This window comes from Ictalurus punctatus, chromosome 8, assembly GCF_001660625.3.
Source record: "Ictalurus punctatus breed USDA103 chromosome 8, Coco_2.0, whole genome shotgun sequence".
In the NCBI taxonomy this organism is placed as follows: Eukaryota; Metazoa; Chordata; class Actinopteri; order Siluriformes; family Ictaluridae; genus Ictalurus; species Ictalurus punctatus.
In genome coordinates this window covers 24,421,403-24,446,333 of record NC_030423.2, presented here as the reverse complement: position 1 = coordinate 24,446,333, position 24,931 = coordinate 24,421,403, and the positions used below count along the sequence as shown (strand labels likewise).

The window sequence follows — 24,931 nt, the reverse complement described above, 5'->3', positions numbered from 1 at the left end:
GAGAGAGAGAGAGAGAGAGAGAGAGAGAGATAGGGGCAGGAGGGAGATGGAGGTTAATTGGTTTGGATATGGTTTTATGTGGACACAATAAGATTGTACACACACACACACACACACACACACACACACACACACACACACACTATTTTGGAAAACATGCTCATTATCCCTTATGTAGTCCAGCTAGTCCATTATTGACCGAGTGTGGCACAGTGAGATGTGTGCTGTAGGTTTGTGCGTGTCAGTGTGTACATGTGAATGAGCAGTGTCAGGAGGGTTACTTTACAAATGTATTCCGTTACAGTTACAAATTACTTTATGAAAAAATGTTATCGGTATCGTAATCCAAGTCTCACAATATGAAAGTAATGCAATCTGATTGTTTTTGGATTAGTTAAAGGTCACATATGTAAATAAAGTCAAGAGAAAAGCAATATGATCGGAAATACTTTTATTTAGAGCTTATTTTAGAGCTTCAACGTGTTCAATGTTTGGATTTGTTTTGAGAAAATAAATATATAAATGAATAAATAAAAGATCACTGTCTATGATGCGAACAAAAGTTCGGGTGACCATATTCTGGTTTTCCAAAAAAAGAGGACACCTCCGTGTCTTAATAGTGTTGAAAAAAAAAGTGTTACTGTGAATGCAGATTTGAATACACTGAAAAACACACACTATTAGCACAATTAGCATCACATAAATATATATAAATTCCTACATTCTTTTGAATGTCCATGGAGTAACATAAAATATTAGATGCCATGGCCATGTAATATGAAGCAATGCGATGACATGAAATTTGCGATGACATCATTTGCTGCTATCATCAAGCAACCGTTTGATGCCGTACACAACAGCGCTTCACCTTCGCACGTTCACTGAGAGTAGGCTAATGGTTGAGAGGCAGGAATTTGGCCAATAGTTGCTACAAGCCTTTTATAATCGACCAATCAGTGTGTGAGAAGGCGGGAATATGCGCACATCTGATGCAGTATTAGACCATAAGCACATCATAATGAAACTAAAGTCGAATCCTGGACATTTTCTCAAATTTAGACATCCCTACTGGTCGCTTTTTTAAGGTCAGAAAAAGAGGACATGTCCTGGGAAAAAGAGGACGTATGGACACCCTAACAAAAGCGTTTCAGAGAACAGTTTTTGTTCATTTCTACCAAATTAACTTTGCACAAAATGTATTAGTGCATGCACCAGGAGGTTGCTTACGTGAGTCACGACTGGCAAGAGAGAACCAGAACTATAATCAAGCAGCTGTTTATATTGTGTTATGTCAAAAGTTTCATTTCTTTGGTTTTAAATGAAAAATTGTAATCCTGATAGTATTCCCATGTTTTACTAAATGTACCTGTGATCTGATTACTTAGTTTTTTTTGACGTAACTGTAACGGATTACAGCTATGGTCTTTTTGTATCCTGATTACGTAACGCTGTTACATGTATTCTGTTACCCCCAAGCCTGTGAGTGAGATGATCGCAGGAAGGAGTGCATGGTGAGAGAGAGTGAGTGTGTGTGTGTGTGTGTGTGTGTGTGTGCGTGTGTGTGTGTGTGTGTGTGTGTGTAAGAGAGAGGTGATTAAATTGTCTATAAAAATGTCTCATATCGTGAGAATAGAATGCTGCTAATTTGCAAGCTCAATCAAAACAAATCAAATATAAATGATAAAAACGTGGTTTCCAAGCACAAAAGAAAGGTCAAAGCTAATCAGAGAGTATTTACACAATCAGTATGCTCACTCACAACATTTCCAACAGCACAGAAATCACTTCACGACACACTAGAGGTGAACATTTTCCATGTGGTCCATTCATTTTCTGGGAACATTCGTTTAAGCAACAATTAAACAATTAAAGCTTTTAAATGAAGAGTGATTTAAAGCCCCCCCCCCCCCCCCCCCCGATATCATTTATACTGTCTCTCACCTGTTCATTGTCTTCTTCATCACTGCTGATCTTCAAGTCATCTTCCAGCATTCTGAAATACAAGCAAAAAAAAAAAAAAAAAACATGATCAAAGTCATGAATAACAAAAAGCTTTGTCATCTGAAAGGGCAAAAGGAAATAAATAAATAAAAAGAATGAACCACAACATTGTAGGAAATTATTACGCAACAGGGTAGTGTGATGTGCCCCAACCCGATTCTCAAATCTGATTGGTCAGATGTTGTTGATTCATTATCTACAACCATGCTGACAATAGTGCCTCGTCCAAGATAAATCCATAGACCCATTTTCTGTACCGCCTGGAACCTATCCCAGGGAGCTCGGGACACAGGGCGGCAGACACACTGGACGAGGTACCAACCCATCACAGGGCACAATCGCACACACATTCACACAATTTAGAAATGTCAAACAGCCTACAACACATGTCTTTGGAATGTGGGAGGAAACCGGAGTACCCGGAGGAAACCCCTGAAGCACGAGGACAACATGTAAGCTCCGCGGACACAGGGCAAAGGCGGGATTCGAACTCCCAACCTCGGAGGTACGAGGCAAACGTGCTAACCAATGTGTCCCCCCCTCCCCTCCCCAAGACAAATCTTTTTAATTAATTAACACCCTCAGATTAAAAAATGTGTCATTGTTGACATGGTGGATTTTTTGTGTGTGTGTGTGAGGAAAGGTTTATTTAGCATTTTTCGAAGAAGTCTCCAGTGTCAGCGCTTTGCACAGTCAGAGGTAAAGCTGTAACTTTAAGTGTTCTGGACAGAGGACTTTGCACTTTCCAGTTTCTCTGTAACATAACAAGCTACATGTTTTTTGTCTTATTAACTTCAAGAAAGAGAAAAGAGAGGCCGGTGAGGGAACGACTCTTCATAGCTGCTATAAAGTTATTTGTAACAGGAACTAACTTGCTTTGCTGACTTTCCACAACATTTGATGTATCTATAAATATTTAAAAAGTATGACATCATCCAAATAAGTTTTTTTTTTTTAGTATTGTCACATTTGCTGTGGTGGTATAAGAGGAATAAAACACTTCAGGATGTACTAAAAATAATCAACTTCTGGGCGGTGACAGTAACTCCGCTTTGTTTCGGGTCGCACAACACCACCTGGTCGTTGATTATTTTCCTTTAACTGCATGCACGCACCTGCTTTTATTCCTGATTTATCACTTACGACATATAGTATAACCTCAACAACACTCAGCTCTTTTTTGTGTATTTATTTATGTATGTATGTATGTATGTATGTATGTATGTATGTATGTATGTATGTATATAAAATACTCTATTTGACTATATTTGGCCAACAAGTCCCCCTGAATTTGTTGATTTTATAATAAAAAAAAAAAAAACCATAAATTATTCACCTAATAGAAGAAGCACATTAATATATACATGAAATTGATCTCAAAGTGGGCATTTCTGTCAGAAATGTTGCTATTTCGAATGAATCAACACATTATATGAGATTGTAAACCAATTTTTGAACACCATTGTGAGTTTATTTAAGTCTTTGCTAGGCACAGGTTGTAATCTTCAATAAACAACCTGTAAAATGAATAGGTATTGATTTTTTTCTCTTCTCCTTCTCCGAGCTGACAGAATATCAAGGTCTTCTAAGGCTTACTAGTCTTATTCATTCCTATTCACCTGTTCAGAGGGGGTATTTTGGCTCTACTGTCTTACTTGTACTGTGGGGAGTACTGCTAGCTAATCTCCCATCCTGTACATAGAATCTTGTGATACAGTATATAAAATACACCAAGCCATGACCTCGTTAAAACCCGAGAATCAGAGCATGATGTCATCTGTGTTGTAGTTATGAGGGTCACATGACATCATCCTGATAGCTTGTTGAGCGATATTTCTGAATGTCAGGTCCTGATGGCCACCAGAACACAACAGGGCTGTAAAAAAAAAAGGGCCAAGTAAGGAATTTTCCTCCTAACACTGGAACAATAAAAACAGGCTCTATAAATGGGGGAAATGTGTTTAAGGTTTAGTTTTCTATGACCTAAGCTGTCGTGCGGCAGCAGAAAACGTGGGGAACTTTGAACAAAACTCCCAGTCATTACCCTCATAATACCTAACAGATGTCAGTGTCGGCCTGCACGGGAGACCAGGTGCTGGAGGTGCAATCAGGCAGGATTTTCAGTTTATAATGGCTGATCCATGGCCAGTGTGCATGTTTATCTGTGTGGGTTTTAGAGTGTGGTTTGGAGGGATTACACAAGTTTCAAAACGTTCTAGAAATGCCATAGGAAACCTTGAAAACAACAGTTTATTGGGTACACCTGCCTTTAAACACATTTCATTATCAATGACTATGATCTATGTTATGATCACACACTGTTTGAATCAGTTCATTTATCGTCAGTTAAACAATTTTTTTTCCACCCCAGGAACATCAATCATTTTAGCATTTAATTTTCTTAATGCCTACAAATATTTATAATATGCTGTAAGTGACGCACGAATCCTGCTTTCAGCTGGGATTCATTTCCAAAAAGAGTCATTTCACCGATTCTAGGCAAAGCTTCGGAGTTGATTTCACATACTGAAATGATTCGTCTCGCACAAACCAGATGAATTTAGCATCTGACAGTGATACAAGTAGACGACAATAGACTGTACATGTAGTCGTGGATATCCGCCTTTATTTTGAATGACTGGTAGGAACTGAACAAGTTAGAAACAGAAACGCTGGGAAGACAGAAGGCTGTAATTCTATGCCTATAGAGTTATTATTATTTTTTTTAACCTAAATAGTTATATATTTAGCATTTCATTTTTTAATATACACAAATATTAATTATATCAGTGTGTCTCGTAATCAAGGCGCTTTTACTTTTGGTCAAGACTAAAAGGGATTTGATCCCAAAAAGAAGTGATTCACCGATTCCAGGCACTGGAAACTAAGAGTCAATGGCAAAGCATTGGAGTTGATTCCACACACTGAAATGATTCGCCTGGCACAAACAAATTTATCACCGGAGTATTTCAGACAGCGATACTGTCCTGATGGTGGACATCTGCCTTTATTTTGAACCTGACTAGCCTGAAGGAAACAAGTCAGGACTAGAATCACAGGGAAGACAGGACGCTGTAACTGTATACCTGCAAAGTGAATCTATATGGTAGGTTTACCAAAAAGCAGGTGACTGTTAAGTGTACCTTAAGTGACTCTAGAATCATTTAAATTGTATAATTAGCTCTGTTGATGTGTCCATACTAAGAGAATATGTGTGTCTTCTGTCCAAACAATCAATCAAACGATTCGAGCAAAAAAACTTTTACTTTTCATTTATTTTAGTAGACAACCCAGACTCTAAACGGTGACCTGAATTTCAGATTTATATTTTGACATTTCATCAGTTATGACACAAGTTCTGGAGGTCCGTGGAAGAAGGGAGTCAAATTTACGTTCACAACCTTATTGACAATCTTAACGTAAGTATGGATACATATAGATTTTTTTGTTGGTACCTCGAATAGTGAAGGCTACAGCAGGGGGAAGAGCGTTCTCTTACAAAGCCCCGCAGTTATGGAACAGCCTTCCGATTAGTGTTCGGGACTCAGGCTGAAAACATATTTGTTTACTCAAGCTTACCATGAATAGACTTTCTTTTACGTAAAGTACACAGTCTTACCCATTATGGGATAGTAAGCATACCTAATAATCTCTCCCTCTCTTTACCTCCCTCTCCCTCTCTCCTTCTGTCGAGCTACACATGATATTATGGAGATGCCAGTGAACCTGCCCTTTCTGCACTCTGGACCTGCCTGAACCATCTTGATGCCCTACCTCTGGATGGAGCTCTCATCAACTGGAGGCTACATTCTGCTACTGAGGACGAAGCCAAGCAGAGCAGCCTGGAGATTGTTAAGGATGGTACCGCTTGAAGTACCATGGAAATGGTTTTGGACCGCAATTCCACATGGACATTCTCGCCGTGGTTGCTGAGACTACGGTTGCTGCGATGGCCTTGGGACTGCAATTACCACATGCAGTTTTGCACTCAGGTCTCCGTTAGTGAACAGTGGACTAGTTCAACAAACAGACTTCATATAAACACCATAATGAACTTTCTTTTACTTTCACACTATAAGTTGTTACCCAGATGAGGACGGGTTCCCTTCTGAGTCTGGTTCCTTTCAAGGTTTCTTCCTCATAACATCTTAGGGAGTTTTTCCTCGCCACAATCACCACCGGCTCGCTCAATAAGGATTAATCCACACGCTTACAATCTCTATCCTGTGTTGATATATTTCTGTAAAGATGCTCTGAGACAATGTCCATTGTTAAAAGAGCTATACAAATATAATTGAATTGAATCGAATTTTCAAAGGTTCAAAGAGGGTTATTTTAAAGGAAGACAAACATCTCATTTATCTAGGAAGTTGTCATCTACTTGTCCCTTTTCTTCTTAACTTGTGTGGACACTCGAGAATTTCTGTCAGTCCCTTCAGAATTCCACAATGTCTGCGATCGCAGAAATGAACACAAAATCAAGCAAATGAAGCACTGAAAGGAACACAATATCAACTCTGCAATATTCTGAGGACACATCATGTGACATCACCACAACACACATTCAGACAAAGCCCTCTTCAAATCACGTGTGACGAACACGAGTACAGATAAAAGGTCTCTTTAACCAACCATCACTGTGAAGGACAGCTCAAGTAGTTTTCCGCAAAAAAACACAAAAAATGCAAATTTTGGAAAAAAAAAGAAAACGCAGAAAAATCAAGCATTTTTGGCCGCAACAATCACAAAAGGACTCTGCAAAATCCTGGATGGACTGGCTACTTGAGACAGAAATGTTGGTAAACATGAAACATTTTGACAATCCCATTGGTATACAGCTTCAATACCATGATGTGCCTCCATTCTTTAGTCTTTTGCTATTAGATTATTATTCCTCCATCTTTCCCTGTTCAAATCCTTGTGTTTTCTCAGTGATCTTTGTGTTTGTTGATGAAAGGAGTTCAAAAAGGTGTTTTGTTTTATAGTTAAATTTTAGAATTTCATATTTTTGAGTTAAGAATGGAAAATGGAAAATTAAAAATTCTTTATCCTTACATTGATAAAACGGAAGCTACACAGATCACTTCAGACACAAATCGTTTCAGACATTCTACAATATCAATTTTGACGTATATTCTCACTAATTGGTGTTCAATTCCTATTTCCCTCTCCTACAGACCGAGACGGGGTTATTTCAACAACCTGGCCACGGATCTACATGGCACAAGACAAAAGCCGAGAGAAGAGAAGAAATAAAAGAGGGGGAAGAGAGACGTCTGACTGGGTGCAGGATTGAGGTTACAAACCGCTTTGCATTCTGGGAAGCGACGTGGCTGCTGAATTTTACGGCACCGCAAAGAGTTGTGTAAAAACAACGCGACGTCCTCCGGCTCTTGAAAGCGACTGCGATGTTTTCGGTCGAACATCTGTTTTTGCCCAGTGTTTGACTACTGATTAAACAAGGTCGCCGACACAAACAATCAGTCTGCGGCGTCGTTTGGAAAGGGAAACTCTGAAACCAGTGATCTAATACACCCGACTTTATTAGACATATTATTCCAGAGCAAGATCCCATCTGGGCAATTTGAGTTTAAGAGTGGAGCTATATTTAATGGCTAATTGCTCCAGTGTTTACCACGCTGCAAAATTAACCTCTCAACCACAAGGACATGCAGAAAGTATGAAGTTTATAGGTTCTAATACATGGAAAAAGAAAGAGCTGGCTGGTTTATAAGGAAGATATGAGGAGGGAAACATGAAATATAAACAATAAGTAAATTTGTCTCATCCATGCTAGTGACATGATGTATATATTGTGTAAAGACATCACTACTAAGTAAATCTCCTTTCTGTGGTCTCCTTTCTTTGACAGTCGCAATATTCTAAAGGTCGCAATATTCAACATGACGTAGATGTACTTGAAAAAGAACCCAAAGACATAATACCGATTATAAATGGAGAGCAGTTTTATTTGTGTTGGATACAAAGCCAAGAAAAATCACAACGGTGATGGCGTAAAAGGCATAAGTGTTAACATCTGACAGGAGAAACCTGAGATGCGTTCAGTTTTTCCCTGGCGTCACTGAGGCATAGTTTCATTAGTGAAAGCTGATCTAAAATGCAAAGGAACTCAATTTGTTCCAGTGTGGATTTGCTTAATGCTTTCTTCTTTTTTTAAAATCTCTGACAAAAGAGAAAGGGGATGTGCCAAAATACGTGCAACAAAATGTTCATCCTACCATTCCCAAGTGTATTACATATCTTGGCATAATGACACAGTAACATGATGAATATTTAAAACAAGTGTCTGTGTGTTTATTCTGAACTCTCTTCAAATGAGCAGAGAACATGTGTGTATGGGAAAAACATAAGCAAGGGTAACAAAATATTCTTTCTTTTACAAAAAATGTCAAATGGACAAATACAAAGAAACCCCAAAAAATCTACAAAACAAAAAAACACAAGCAAAGCTATATTTTATCTTTCACAAAGTAAAAAAAAAACAAACAAAGTAAATAAAAACAAGGAAAGAAAACCAACAAAAATGCCCATAAACAAGGTAACCACCCAACAATGACCCAACAACAACAAAAGAACAAATAACATTTTAAAAAACCTTTTTACAAAAAAACAAAAAACAAAAAAAAAAACCACAACAACAACAAAAAGAGACACACAAAACATTGGCTAGAGTCACAAAATATTCTTTTTTTTTTTTTTTTTTTTTTTTTTTACAAAAAAAATGCTAAATGGACAAAAAACAAACAAAATCTCCATAAACAAGCAAAGCAAACTTAAATACAAAAAACAAAGAAACAAACAAAAATAAGGTAAAAAAATTCTTTCATCCAAAAACAATACAAAAAAGAACAACCCAATAATAAAAAAAGAACAAAAGAAAATTCACCAAACACCAAAAAGGAAAAACAAAAACAAATACCCACAAATAAGGGTAACAATAAATAAATAAAAATCTTTTTACTAAAAAAAAACAAAAACAAAACAACAACCCCAAAACAAACAAAAAACTTTTTGTTTGTTAGTCACAGAATATTCTTTTACAAAAAAAACAAAACAACAACCAAAAATCTCAATAAACAAGCGAATCAGTTCTTTCACAAAGAAAAAAACAAACTACAAAAAAGAAACAAAATAGTTTCCATAAACAAGGTAACAAAATTCTTTCTAAAAAAAAAAAAAAAAAAAAACACCAACCACCTGACAAGAACAAAAGAACAAAAGGAAACCCACCAAACCTCAAAAGGATAAAAGTTAAATAAATAAATAAATAAATAAATAAATAAATAAAATCCTTCCAAAAAACCAAACAAAAACCAAAAAACAAACAAACAAACAAACAAACAAACAAAAAAAAAACATTGGCTAGGGTCACAAAATATTCTTTATTTTACAAAAAAAAAAAGTTCTATTTTTGGACCAATATGTAATCCATTCATTCATTCTCCATCACCATGTCTCTGATTTGTGGTGGAGCTGTAAGCAACTCCAGAACCAGCAGTAGCAGTTCAGCCTAGACGGGTGAAAAACCCATTGCAGTCCATCACATATGCACACACACACACACTCACTCACTCACTCAGACCGCAGGGCAATTTAGCGTAGCCAATCCATTAACAGCCATGTTTTTGTAAGGTGGGAGCAAAGCAGAGAACCGGAGGGAACCCACATGGACGCATGGAGAACATGTGAAACTCAGTGCAGGAAAGTAACCCGAGCTCAGGATCGAACCCTGCGGCTGTGAGGCACCACTGCTACCTGCTGCGCTGCTGTCTTGCCTCAGTATAAACCAGAGAAAGCTGGAAAGCACGTGATAGACGTCTAGTCAATGAGCAGCAAAATCACACCAAGTCTGTCCTCTTTCAGGATCTGCTGTCTGAGTCCTCGAGTGACACGTTTATTACATTATTCAAAACTGAAAAGACTGATATTATTAAATGTTTGAGAAATCCTCATCGTTTCCAAATCCTTCAGTAAGATCCAATGCTGCAGGTTCAATGTACACAAAGTCCAATGAGGTTATTCACAGGAAATTTTCACCAGAGATCAGTATTAACTCAAGAAATCTGGAAATATAAAGAATTCACAACATTAAAGTCCATAAATAAAGGAAAAAAGGATTGAACACACTAAGAAAAAGCAGTCCTCCAAGGCAAGGTAAGGCAAGGAACCAGCTGAAATCCTGAAAGTAATTATACCCCCTATCTGTGGAAATTAATATCAGCTGGGTTAGTAAATTGATAGTCTATAAAAAGGCTTTTATTTGCCAAGGTGTCACACAAAAAAAGACCTTCGCAACCTTATTGTTGCAAAACATATTGATGGAATCGGATACAGACGTTTTTCAAAACTTCTGAATCTTCCAGTAAGCACCATTGGGGCCATTATCCGCAAGTGGAAGCAACATCACACCGTCATCAACCGGACATGCACAGGAGCTCCTCGCAAGATTTCTGACCAGGGAGTCAGAAGAATAGTCAGAAGAGCAGCCCAAGAGCCAAGGACCACTCAGAAAGAGCTCCAGAAACACTTGGAGGCAGCAGGTGCCATCGTCACAGAGAAAAAAATAGGCAATGCTCTCCACTGTTCACGCTCACCTAGCAAGACTCCATTACTAAAGAAAACTCGAAGCTCATTTAAAATTTGCTACAACTCATTTGGACAAGCCTATGAAATACTGGGACAGTGTAGTCAGGTCAGACGAGAGCAAAATTTAACTTTTTGGCTGTCATACTACACACAATGTTTGGAGAATAAATGGCACTGCACATCACCCTTAAAACACTATACCAACAGTGAAGTTTGGAGGTGGAATCATCATGGTGTGGGGCTGTTTTTCATCACATGGTACTGGCAGACTTCATAAAATAGAATGAATGGAGTCCTTTACTGGGAGATTCTTGAGAAGAATCAGGATGATGAAGATGAGACATGGGTGGACTTCCAGCAGGACAACGATCCAAAGCATACAGCAAAGGAAACTCTCAATTCGAATCCAATTGAACAAGATTTAAAGACAATATGTTTAGAAGAATGGGCTAAAAATCCCACCTGAATACTTTGGCCCATTACTTTCTTCATACAGGAAGTGTCTTGAAGCCGTCATTACAAACAAAGGCTTCTCCATGAAGTATTAAATACATTTCAGATAGCGTGTTCAATACTTTTTCCCCTGTGTCATTCCACTTTATTACACACAACTTCACGTATGGACTTTAATGTTTGGATTTCTTTATATATGTAGAGTTAATACTGATATCTGGTGAAAATTTCATGTGAATAGCCTCATTGGAAATATATTTACTGGAAAAAAAATGTTGCCGCGTTCAATACTTATTTCCCCCACTGTATCTTTGTTCTAGTCCTATCTTTCATAAGTCATGAAATAAGAACTGTAATGGATTTTGGACTGTATATTGGTCTGAGTTTCTAATGGGTATCTCTCGGAGGCATTGTGGCACTGGAGCATTCACTGTTCATTACCGATGCCTAGTGTCCCGTAGAGAAGGCCCACGGCAAGCCATTTAGCCAATGAACGCCACAGTGGCTGCCTGCTAGCCAGCGAATATGCACGGCTTAAATAGTAGGAAATAAAGACTAAGACATGAGAAGCTGCAGGATTTTATGCCGCAGTCATGAGTATTGTTGAACAGTAAGTAACATAAATCTCTCTCTTTTTTTTTTCTGTTCATGCAGAAATTATTAAGGAAATACGTTCATACGTTGAGGATTTAAAGTGCAGAGATACTTGATAATTTGGCTTTAGAAAACATTAGTGTCATTAATATCACAATACTCCCTGTAGTGCCTCGGTGAAAATCCCATCAGACTGCTTGTGTTGTTTCAATAAGCCAGTATTCCCATTTATCACAAGTGCATTTATTATTCATCAACACACTTTGCCCTTGTACCTGTACCTACGGATAAACAGCCTCCTGTTTTTCCTTCGCATGGCTATTATCGTTAGCAACAGTTGCGTCATGGAGCCATGTTGCTGTTTCTAACGGCCCTGTGGGCTTCCTCCCTGTGGTGTTATTCTCTCTTGTGGTGTTATTTGCTTACAACAGGCTCGCCCTGTTTTGTTTTAATGTCAAACTAAGACTATAATTTTTTTTTTTTTTTTTAAATGTTTAAAGCATTTTAATACTGTCACCTAAAGATCTTTAGATAATAGAGGTTTTATTATGTTCCAGTCCTTTTGACGATCCGGAAGAATGTCAAGCTTGTAATGTGCATTTTTAAATAAAATGTGTTTATCACATCGCAAAAGATATGTAAATATAGCATAGCGTTTTAGCAGTGCTCTAGCTTTCATCCGTTTAGCTCACTTCAGGGAGCCGCCGTTTTCCTGAGGCGAGCAACGGCGTTGAGAAAAAGCTCCCTGGAGGAACAGGGGTTTGTGGGTAACCACACAGTAGACGCTTGTTACCATTGTGCTCTGGGTTGCTGTGGTTGTGCTGGGACTTCTCAATGAGAAGGGAATATTTGGAGGGAATATTTATTCCAGCAAATAAGAGAACACGTCCCAGGGCTAAGCGTCTGCATGGCGTGTTATGATACTATAGAACACACTGCTGTGTGGAACGCTGTTACCTTTAAGAAGGTACGCTTCTTCATACGCTTGTTATGGGAGTCGTAAAGCAGAGTTCTCTTTCATTACGTGACGCGTGTAACTTCTGAGGCTTCGGCTTTACTGCGCAGCACCTCGTTTTAAAGTGGGAAACAGTTAACACGCTGCGTGTGAGGTACAGGGGAGGCCGAGTTGCCTGATGTTTACTCGCGCTTCCTTGTAGCCCCGATGATCTCTGAGGAAAGTGTAAGGAAACAGAGCGAGGTTTTAAATAAGCATCTGAGCCTGGCCTCATCGTGTCAATCACAGGCAGGAACACGGAAATGCACTTGGACTCGCGTGGTGATAAACAAACACACGGTGTGTTTTTTTTCGTCTGAGACAAGTGTCTCTCTCTCTCTCACACACACACACACACATATACACATACACGTCTAGCCGGTGGTGCCCTGAGATCAGCTCTGCTCCAGATCTGTCAACACTACACTCATCTGGAGAGCAACTCAAGAGATACAACACACTTCTAATATCTCTGCCACTCACAAGTACAAGTATATATATATATATATATATATATATATATATATATATATATACATACATACATATATATATATACACACACACACACACACACACACAGTATACACTTATATATAGTATATACTTTACTAATATAAAGTACAAGCACAACTGACCAGTAAAAATTCTGGATACATGAGATTGAATATACGGTATATTTATTCTTTTCTTACAAAGGTTGAACTTCATTATGTATATATTTCTGGCTTAATTTCTACTCTTAAATTCTTCTCAAATTAATTTCTACAGAAGAAGAAAGGGTACTCAACATTACCGTTCTTTGTCACACAATCGTACACAATTTGTAGCTTTAGCATGTACACTATCTTGTAACTGGAAAGGCGCATGTTTAGTCTAAAAGGTAATTACTGTCCGATTATGTACCTCAAATGTTTGTTAAAAGGTACACTAAAGTATATCCGCATTTCCAGGTAAAAGATAAATATTATTATACAGTATAAGATACGAAAGATAAGGGAACTGCCCCAGAAACAAGGAAAAGTACAGTTTAGTATGCATTTTGTCTGAAATTGCAGAAATCATTTGAATTTAAGCCATCTTAACTAGCTGGCTAGTGTGAACTATTTCCGAGGATTGCACGTAAACAACCTGTAGTTGTGCTGAGGCAATATACGTAACAATTCAGATGACCTTCTTGAACTTTTTTGTTCCGTAACAGGCATTAGAAGAAAACCAGACACCTGGTTAGAGGTTCATTAGAATGTCAGACACCTCCAATTAAAAGTTTGCACACACAAGATTGTCTTGAACACACAAAGATTGTCTTGAAGACATATTCATAATGACTTATGGTTGAAATTGGGTTTGTAGAACAAATGTAAACAGTGCAGTTAACGTCCATGTCTAAACCGATGTCAGAAACAAGACGCATTACCATGTATAATACGCAGTTTTGCTTTATTTTTTAATACAATTGTTTACCCTGAGCAAGCAGTTTTCATTTTAGAGAGAATTTTAGGATTAGCGGTGAGGCCTGTATGTGTAGAGGAGGGACACAAGCGGATATACTCAGCATTTTCTTTCTTTTTATTTTTTTTTTCATTCATTTTGAAGCATTATTAGAACAAATCTGAATACCACAGTCACATTCCGTAGAGTGGGTCTAAACACAGGCATGCAGGGTCGTCACTGGACAATCCACAAGAGTACACGGTAATACAGGTGTGAGCCAATAACCTGGAAATGCTACACACGGAACAAGAAACCAAGGAATCACAGCTTAGACTTGTGTAACAGCATAAATGCATGGAAAGACTTCACATAGAGATGAAGAAACCAGTCTGTACAGGAAATCTCAGAGTTTTTTGTTATTGTTGCAGCCACAAATGCTTGATTGTGTCGTGTTTTTTTCTTCTTCTAACGTCGTGATACAACTTGCTGAGTTTTTGTGCTTTTTTTGCAACTTGAATTGGCGAAATTGCAATTGCACGAGATAGTTTTGCACGGTCTTTGGCAGTTATGTTTGTTGGTAAAAGAGACTTTTTCTGTAGAAAATCTGTGGTAATTTTGAAAAATTGCAAGCTCCTCGCTTGATTTTGCGTTAATTTCTGCGATCGCAAAATTCTGGAAGGACTGAGAAACAACAAACTAATCGATGAGCTAACACAGCACAGGTGCACACACTTGGGTAACACACTGATGACAGGACTAGAACAGAAGTGTAAGCACATGGAAATGTAAACAAAAGCACATGATGCGAAACCAAAACAAAAAAGCAACAAAGTGTAATACGCTGACAATTTTGGTTACGTGTCTTAAGCATGTAAAAGCATCCTTCGTGAAGCTCATGAAGCCGAGAGTATGCGAAGCTTCCTAAGGAACACGGTTAAATATTTAAAGTCTAAAAGAGGTTCACAATTTAACACTGTGAAGACAAGATTTGACACGTACAGTAGAGAAAAGCAAGTGTGTACTGTATATACATGGCAGCCGACAAGAATTGTTCTCTGAGGTTGTTACTGCAGTATTGGAAAGAAAGCATAATGAAATAAAGTTATTAAAGGGTACAGATACCCAACACCCATCCCTTCCCATTCTTAGTCCAGCCTTCACCCCGGGGATGTTTAATTAAGAAGCCTGTGATAGACACGGACTCCAGAGACTTCCATCTATCATCACACAACCTCCATCCGCTGGATTATTTAGATTGGCCCTCAGCCATTTCCGGTTTCAGGCTCCGTTCAAGTGTCACATCGAGAGCCTGCATTAACGTTTGGGCTGGGAAAAAAAAGAAAAAAAAGAAAAGAAAACAAAACTTGCCCACTGTCTCTCCTTCCTCCTCTTCTTGTCTTCCAGAGGCAGGCTTTGGTTGTCTGAATTTATGTTCACAACTGAGGCAACGTCAGGGCTTTTTAAGATCCCTGCCTAACAAGGATAAAACGAGCACTTTGCTGTGTTGTGAATGCAAATTTATGGCAGGGGCAGGATGGAGACGCAACATCTCTCCGAGAAAAACCATCCGAGAGAACCTCCTCATGATGAATATGTTTGTCGGAATAAAAGACAAGCTTTCCGTTAGATGAAAACGGCACTGAACATCAATCTTTTTAAGTAAATCTGATTCAAGGGAAAGCGGCAAGTCTGAGCTCGCTTTTTGCTAAATGGATGTTTTCCCTCGTGTTTTTTTTTTTTTTAAATCATAATGTTGCCTGTAATCTTAACCTCTTAAAACTCATGGCTTATTATTCAGTTATTATCCATGTGGCTGTCTGCAAAAACCCCTCAGATGTAGCTGAATTTTGGAAAATATCCCAAAAAACGACCCAGAGATTTTCTGTCTCTCATTTAAAAACACACACACAGAAACATACACACACTTTCTAACCTTGCCCATCTGCCTGCAAGGATGTTGTTACCAAACAAAGGGGTAAAGCCAGTCGTCTGCCTAAATATGTCTACAACCTTGCTAGCTAAGTGTGATTTTTTCCCCCCGTACAAATTAATCAGGTTTTTTAGGATAGTTACCTGCCATAGCAAAACCAACACAAGCCTAATCGATTCAGTTTGTAATCAGATACCGGCTGTCAAAATGGCTGCCACTACAACTTCAAAAAGTTTGACCGAATAAAGAGACAAGAAATGAATGTGGAAATGATGTTAGCATGTACAGAGATAGTATAAGTTTAAAGACGATGATGAGGGTCATGTTTAAATGTCCTGACAGGCTTTAATCTCAGGTGATGAGACAAACACTAACGTGGATGACGCTGAATATCAAACTTATTTCATACTGTAAACTTGTAGCATTGTTGGACTACTGATTGGAAGGTCATGAGTTCAAATCCCAGCTCTGCCTCTTCTGGGCTCTTGAGTGAGGCCCTTAACCCTCAACTGTTCAGCTAAATGTACATCGCTCTGGATAAGGGCCTCTGCCAAATGCTTTAAATCAGTGGTCACCAAACCTCTTCCTGGAGATCTGCCTTCCTGCAGGTTTCATCTCCAAACAAAATCTAACACACCTGTTACAGTTGATCAAGAGCTCCATAAGGCAATGTTTAGGTGGTCATGTGGGCACGATTATGGTTGGAGCTAAGGTCTTCAGGAAGGTAGATCTCCAGAAACACGGTTGGTGACCACTGCCTTAAATGTCAACTTATAACGCTTTAAAATTTGGCAGCAATGTCGTTTTTCCTTAAGTAGATTACGTTAAAAATGTAGAGGTAGGTGAGGTGTCTTTCACTTTTGGGGGTAAGAAGATTTTAGAACATTACTTCTTGTTGTGTGACCTGCATCCTATTCAGGGTGTATTCCCACCTCACACCCAGTGTTCCTGGGATAGGCTTCAGATCCACTGCAACTAAAGATGAATGAATGAATGAATGAGTTTTTGAATGATGCACAATAATTTCGATGAATTTGTAATCAATTGTAACACATTCCATGCAAGAATCCATCCTTCATATCGCATATCCTACACAGGGTCACGGGGGAGCCTGGAGCCTATACCAGGGAACTCGGGGCACAAGGCGGGGGACACCCTGGACGGGGTGCCAAACCATTGCAGAGCACAACTGCACACACACTCACACACACCATGGACAATTTGGAAATGCCAACCAACACTACAACACGTCTTTGGACTGGGGGAGGAAACCGGGGTACCCGGAGGAAACCTCAGAAGTACAGGGAGAACATGCAAACTCCATACACAGGGCGGAGGCAGGATTCAAACCCCCAACCCAGGTGATTAGAGGCAAAAGTACTAACCACTAAGCCAACAAAACTTCCCCCTTTGCATTAATCCAAGGAACATATTAGATAGTACATATACAGCAGAATTGTAGTGACTAAATGTCTAGTACTACAAGTCTGAAAACACCAGAAGATATCTGGTGCAAATGGCAGGCATTGTTGTCCTCACTGTCCCTTAGTCAGGGAGAATGCCAAGGTCTGAGTGTGACTAATGTCAGGTCTGGAGTAAATTACGGTGCTGATCACCAGCACTTTGTGAGGATCTTACGGAAGAGTCGATCCACAGAGGAAAAGTGCCATTTTATGACTTCCAAACACGGTAAACTTCAAATTAATGTCACTGCACCCTCTGCCTAATGGACGATTGTGGCTCAATAGGGACAGATTGAAGCGTTAAAGGTTTAAACGACAGTGTGTCAGAATGCGCTGCTTTACTCTTAAAGTGTCTGTGAGACGCTTGGAGGGAAATGACTCAGCTGAACGATGAGAGACTTGTGAGAGGCAACACCAATAATCTAATGGAACGGGAAGTGTTTTGCCTCGTCTTTCCAATAGCGTATCTCGCTTAGGCATGGTTGCAGATCATAGGATGATGATGATGATGATGATGACATCCAGTGTGACAAAATAAAGAAATGATCTATCATGGCAGTATTATAAGGCACATTTTATCTCACAGACCTTTGTAGTTCTGATTGTTAAAACTCTAGCAGCGTTGTAGCTGTAGTGTAGTACTCACTTCTGCCTAAGATGTTCATCTCCTGTTATTAACGCTGGAAGGAAACAAAGACTAACGTCTCGACCTATAGTCAGTGTGCTCGGACAAAGCTAGTATCGACAGCGATGTTCTCGCCCCGAGGCGGTCTCGTTCTAAATATTTTGACTTGGTTAAATCATTGAAGACTTCCCTCGAATAACTGGTGAGCAATTGGGGGGAACAAAAGCCGAGTCATCTTGACTTCAATGGGCAAAAAGAAACCGAGCGCGAGCACGGTGGCGGAAGAGAATCAAACAGATGTTGATGAAAAAGCCCTTTGGCCTTCGAATAAAGACGTGCGTTTCTCAGTCTGTGGCCCGATCGGCAGATAACTGGCTCTTTTCAGCTTGCTTCAGCAGCTAACAATGCGCCGTTCTTCTTTATTGTTGCCGGCTCTGACCCTTTAACCCTCGTGCCTTTATGAGAAAACATCTCTTTTAGTGAGCTGATAGACACATTAAGCTCTGATTCAATTCATCTTGATCTGTCACTTCTGCTTAGCCAGTCAGACTGCTGCTCACGCTCGCTCGGCTGAGCGTTAGGACACGGACGTTAGAATTAGAATGTAAAATCTGCCGGTTACGATTTCGCTCCAGCTTTTTTTCTTGAACATGCTCGCACTTCAGTGTGAGTGCATAAAGGGAACAGTTTCTGTTTCGTTAACAGTTTCACAGAAGCAAGACACGGTCAAGAAATATCGAGAATCAAAAATGAAACGGCAACTGCACCTTAAAGGCTACATTTTCTCTCTGTAATAGTACGGCAATATTTCCTTAATGAATGATCATGATTCGCACTGAGGTCTCGGTCATGCTGTTCTGCTGATACATTGACAAATTTGCAGAGAAAATTGGAAGGATATGCTATTTATGCATATTTGCGATCTTCTGGAAAAATCCATCTTTGTGCTAACGTGCTGTTTATGTTATGACAAGGTAAAGGGGACTTAATATATGTTAATCACACCTATACACGTCCGTTATATGGCACTACACGTGCATACATGAGGTATTGCCGGAGGATTATTATTCTAATATGTGAATATTTGAAAAACAATAAAAAAACTCATTTAATGTACTGATTCAATGGTAAATTAGTAGTTTTTGAGTATGAGAGTTGTGCTACGCATGTGGCGACTACAGAACTTAGGGCAGTATTCAAAAATACAGTAATATTTACACAGGGAAAGTTCCTTGTATTCAGAATCTGGTTATACACATGCTTGAGTTGTTTTTCAGGGCTTCCCATCCAGATTATGCAAATCAACTGGATGTAGAGCATACCTCCGAAATTGCGAGACGTTTCTTGAGTAGAAGCGTCCAAGACAGGGCTTTTGAATATCGGCTAGACCGCCATCTTTAAAGACAAGCACTTGCCTTTAAAACTGTTTAAAAAATAAATAAATCAGGGGATAGAAAATGCAGGCTGAAAAAGCAGATTGTGCCGTCAAATGTAGTGCGTTGTAACACAAAAGCAAGATTTGAAATGGAACATATACAGACTAATATGATGCTATACTGTAAGTAAGATAAGATGGTAAGCATTGAAGTAAACAGCTAATAGGATTCTAGTATATCGCCGTTATGGTACTGCATGAATACTCCTCGTTGTAATTATCACATGAATCAGTGCAAATTTGGCAATTTAACTGCACATAAGGCCTTAAAAGTGTGTAATCCCTATATGAGTACACATTGTCTAAGAGTCCTGTGTGAACTACAGTGCAAACCTTGTTGCTTAAAGCTAACTCATTATAATTCATTATAAAGACCAATCATGCGAAATCATATCAATGCAAATACAAATCATATTCAAATAGTGGTTTGGGTTGAAATACATATTCCTCCTACAACACAGGACAAAGCAGTGCAATATACAGAGCTTATCACAACCTTTATGCCATTTTATACCGTTTCAGTGCTGGAGAAATCTAAACTAGAGGTACAGCACACACCTGTCTGTCAGCGTATTTCACAGCAACGCAGGCGCTAAAGTGAAGCAGTGCCAGCATCATTGTTTATTCGTCTCTTTCTTTTTTGCTGGGAGGTGAGCATGGGGACTTGTTTTGCAGAGCGCACACACATGATACTTTCCCCGTCTCTCCATCTCCCTGTGGCGCTTTCCTCAAATAATTAATCGAATGAATACTCACGACTTCTGTGGAACTGGCTTGGTCGAGGGCTTGTTACCAGGAACGTTGCAGCGCTCTGCCAAAAGAAAGCACGCAGAGATGTTAGAGAGGGTTTTTGATTAAGCCCTGGCCAAGAGCTTGCAGCCTGGCACGAGGCATGACATTGGCCTTTTCATTTCTCAGCCATTAGCGCTTGGTTTGTGACATGAAATCACCGATAGCATTTATATACATGATGTGGATGGAGGTTTGTACTCACTTTGTCCATTGTACGCTGGTGTTACGTGTTGGGGGTCCTGAGAGAGAGAGAGAGAGAGAGAGAGAGAGAGGGGGAGAGAGAGAGATTAAGATTATGACCTTATTGTCCAAAGCAATGTTACAACCTCAATGTTTCACACATGTGGAGGAGCTGTGGATAGCCACAATTCCTACTGATTGCTTTAATTGATTTTACACTAATACAATTAGAAGCATTACACTGTCTCTGGTGAGACAGCAGTGGAGAGATGACTACGCTTGTAGGCGGCACCATTAAACCAGGATTTATAGAGTGAGCTATATTATTAGCTGTGTCACCTGGGTCAACCAACGCCAATCAGACCTTGTCCTATTACAAGGCAAATAGCAGAGGCTTTAACACTGACAATGAAGTGTCATGGGATTTGAGTGGAACTTGAGAATACTCACACACACACACACACATAGTAGATGACATCCCGAAAGGCATGAGCGCAGTCAAAATTGTGACACTTTTCAGCACAATGATTCATTTTAATTGCCCCGTTATTTCATAGTGGATTATTATTGCTATTATTGCACATGGATATCCCCTTACAGGTAGATGATTTTTATTTCAACATAAAATCCATCTAATAATAGATATATTCTAATAATCTGGCAACATGCATATCAAACTAATAATATAATGATGATGCTTAGCTTGGGTCCAAACAATACTGAAATGATTTTTCCGCAACATGTGCTGGGATAAGTGAGGAATAAAACACTTTGGGCACGCTGTTCTAGGAAATGAATCAATGCCAGGGCAGTGTGATGCTGTTACCAGTACAAAGCTGATTCTTTTCCTATAATAGCACATGCTGAAGTGGTTTATTCCTCTTACACCACAGCAATTTGCAAACAATTACAATTTTTTCCCCATACTTTTTTTTTATTATCCATTTATAGTTACGTTAAATGTTGTTGAATGTTCGCGAAACATATTCATATGTTCTATTGACGGTAATAAGACAAACATACAGTTTGTTACAAAGAACCCACAAAGTCCAGTCCTGAAGGACTTTCCTGTGGACTTTTCTTTACCTCTTTACTGTTACAAAGCGCTGACACTGGAGACTCCATCCATAAATGTTAAATAAACTTATCAACGATGACATATTTTCTTTCTTAAACGACACATTTTTTATCGGTGTATCGCTAAACGTATATTTCTCTGCGCATCCAACGTGTGAAGTAGCTGTTGCTATGGAAACGATAACGTATTACAACAAATGCGTCAATATAAACCTTGCAAAGATGCTGTTATAGAAAAATTAGTCCACACCTTCTGACCAATCAGATTCAAGAGTTAATGGCATTGCGATGTAAATTATATTTCAGAAATTATGTTTTAAGTATTAGAGGTAATGACCTTTAATAGCTTATTTTTGCTTGATAAGAACAAAATGCATTAAAATGCATGTGTAGCTCCAAACAGATGAATTTAATTTGCTTTATTTACACTTCTGCCACTACACACACCTATCATAAGAATTAAAAAAAAACAACAAATATTTAAAATACACATAGGAAAATTTGTATTGAAATGATAGATATGGGTCAACGAGATGTTCACTGCCTCACAGTGAACTGAACAGAAACGCTACACTAAGACTGGCCCTATTCCAATCGGGCTCAGGAACGGTCTACGCGGCGATAGATTTAACTCAGTGATGATGTCGACATGAAGCGAAGCCAAAAGATCTTCTCGGCAGAAAATCCCTGCCAAACCTCAGCGCCTTAGCCAATATTTCTGTCAGATCATCCCAGTGACGTCGCTTTGGCCCCCGAGCCCCTGACGCCGTCTCTGGATGCTTGTCAGATGACATCAGAGGGCAAAGAGAGACAGGCAGGAGATATGACAACAGCCAAGAGTTCGACTGAAATAAAAACTTCACAAAACAGTTCTCGAACACGTCCAGTGCGAGGAAAGTAAACTGTCTTGATAATGTTTTACGAGTGTGTATGCTGGAAAGCTCAGAAAGTAGAAGACTTTCATTTCGTTCCAACTGGAGAGAAGCCACCTGGAGAGACAGCATTTTTGGGCATCATTTACAAGATAAAAAAGCTGTCCAAATTGGATGACAGCTGGCTTTTGGGGTACTTTATTTTGGACAAATTTGAGGGTAGTTTTGGATGTATCCTTCATGAAAACCTGGTTGTATGAACATTTTAATAAACAAACTGTCTCACTGCTCATCAGGGGCAGTAGTGGCTTGGTGGTTAAGGCTCTGTGTTACTGGTCAGAAGGTCGGGGGTTCAAGCCCCAGCGCTGCCAAGCTGCTGCTCTTTTCCTTGAGCAAGGCCCTTAACCTTCTCTACTCCAGGGGGCGCTGTATCAAGGCTGACCCCAGCTGTTTTTTCAAGCAAATTTTAGAGAAATCTTATCAAGTGAATTTCACGTCCTTCAAACACCATCAATTAAAACATTAACAATTTAACTTAACATTAACAACTATTAATTGTTGTTTGCCTGTTGACTTTTTCGAATCTATTTGTTTAGAATGTGTTGATTAATTTTCTGTAACAGCAGCTCTGACAGCACTCGCAGCTGTAACTCAAATCATATTGTGATTTTAATGCACTAAAACGTTTCCATTTTAACTTGCAACGGGATTTGTTTGGCGGACACTCCACATAAAATAAGCCTGCAAAACTAAGCAAACAAACAAAAATGATATATTTTCGTGATACGGGACTTTGTTGATATGGGACTCTGTTTCTCAGTCACATGACAAGTGTTTTTTTAAAATAAATAAATATATATATATATATATATATATATATATATATATATATATATATATATATATATATATATATATATGGAACGAATGCCACTACAATCTGAATATAAAATGTACAAATCTGAATTCGATGCCTTCATTTGCATTTTAAAATAAAGTTTTCTATTCCATGTTTTCCATGTATTCCATGTTTCAAATAAAATATTGTAATAAGCAGGTGTAGAAAATTCACATCGAGACTTGGTAGCACAATCGATTTCAAATTCACTTCTTTCGATTTCGATTCGAATTTTCAAAACACTACATCTTTGTTTTGAGTATTGTTTCCATCCGGGTATTTTTTGGTGAATTTTGGGATATTGCATAAAAAATAAAATAAAATAATAAAAAAAAAAAACGCGGGATGGAAACACCAGATGCAAATAAAATCCCCAAAATGCACATAAAAACTTATGCGCTCAATTGAGGCAGATAATTTTATTTATAATAAAATATTTATTTATTTGATTTGTAGTTTATGCGCATAAACTACAATGGAAACACATTTATCGAATATATTCCTCCATGTGCTTTCATGTGCATTCATGTGATTTTGCCTCAACTAATCGTGTGATTGGATAATTGGCTCAGAAGAGGGAAAATGGCCGAGAGCGAGAGGTGTGTTTGGATAGACGACTTTGCGCCAGTTTCCCCGGAAGTGCTGATTTTGTTCTCTTGAACACATGGAATGGAAACTTTACTAGCAAATGTTTTAAGCGATACTCAATTTTTTTTACAGAAGTTAAATTCATTAAGAACTTGGATGGAAACAAAGCTACTGATGGAGAAAAGCTGAATTTGAATTTGAAGAACTGAATTTGAAACCAAACAATGGAACTCAATTCAAATCTTCTATATCTTCTAGAATCTTTCGAAAACTTTGTACGCAAATTCGTATCACAGCCTACAATCCTGTAGTAATCGGACGTAATTCAACTACAAAACTTCACTTACAGATTAAAAATAAAGGCATGACTTTTAGACATTTTAGATCCGAATTGTTGTGGCACATTTCTAGTTCCGTACATTTATGGCTACTATAACGTAAGTGATAACACTTCGAAAGTTCCAAAACTTTAAATGTACTGTTATTGTATAATTGGAAATAAATGCAAGGCTCATAGCTTAACTTTATGCAGCAATACTGTACATATTTTCACAGAGACCTGCATTTAAAAATGTGAATGTGAATATGTGAATAACAGTTAGGCTAATTAATACTAAAGCTAGTAGGATCACAACGTCTCATTGGCCATGGCTTACACCAGTTCTTCTAAACTAATTCTTTATCCCACATGAACAACTTTAAAATGTACATTTAAAAGTGTATTGGAAAAAAAAAATACTACTCAGCATAAGTGTAGAATGCTTAAAAGTGCAAGGATGGAGATAACAGTAATATTTTATATGGAAATGCAGGTGTGCAAATGTGTGTGTGTGTGTGTGTGTGTGTGTGTGTGTCACCTTGTTGGGAATGGGAAACTTGGTCTGTTCTGCTTTGCCTGGTGTGTGTATGGCAGTGAGGGGAGGAGGCCAGGAATGGGTCATTTCCTGTAAGGCAACAATGTTCACACAGGTTACCTTTCCGCATACAT

General features: G+C 38.7%; 1 protein-coding gene across 2 annotated transcripts in view; it reads right to left on the bottom strand.

Annotated features, from left to right (window-relative positions):
- aff2 (AF4/FMR2 family, member 2) overlaps positions 1-24,931 on the bottom strand; it is a 263,231-nt gene that overhangs the window by 84,622 nt on the left and 153,678 nt on the right. For both annotated transcript variants that reach the window (XM_017474720.3, XM_017474719.3), the window contains exons 5-8: positions 24,801-24,887; positions 20,531-20,567; positions 20,293-20,347; positions 1,942-1,993 (exon numbers count right to left, since the gene is read on the bottom strand). In XM_017474720.3, the coding sequence (XP_017330209.1) occupies positions 1,942-1,993; positions 20,293-20,347; positions 20,531-20,567; positions 24,801-24,887 (231 nt within the window). The remainder of the gene's footprint in view (positions 1-1,941; positions 1,994-20,292; positions 20,348-20,530; positions 20,568-24,800; positions 24,888-24,931) is intronic.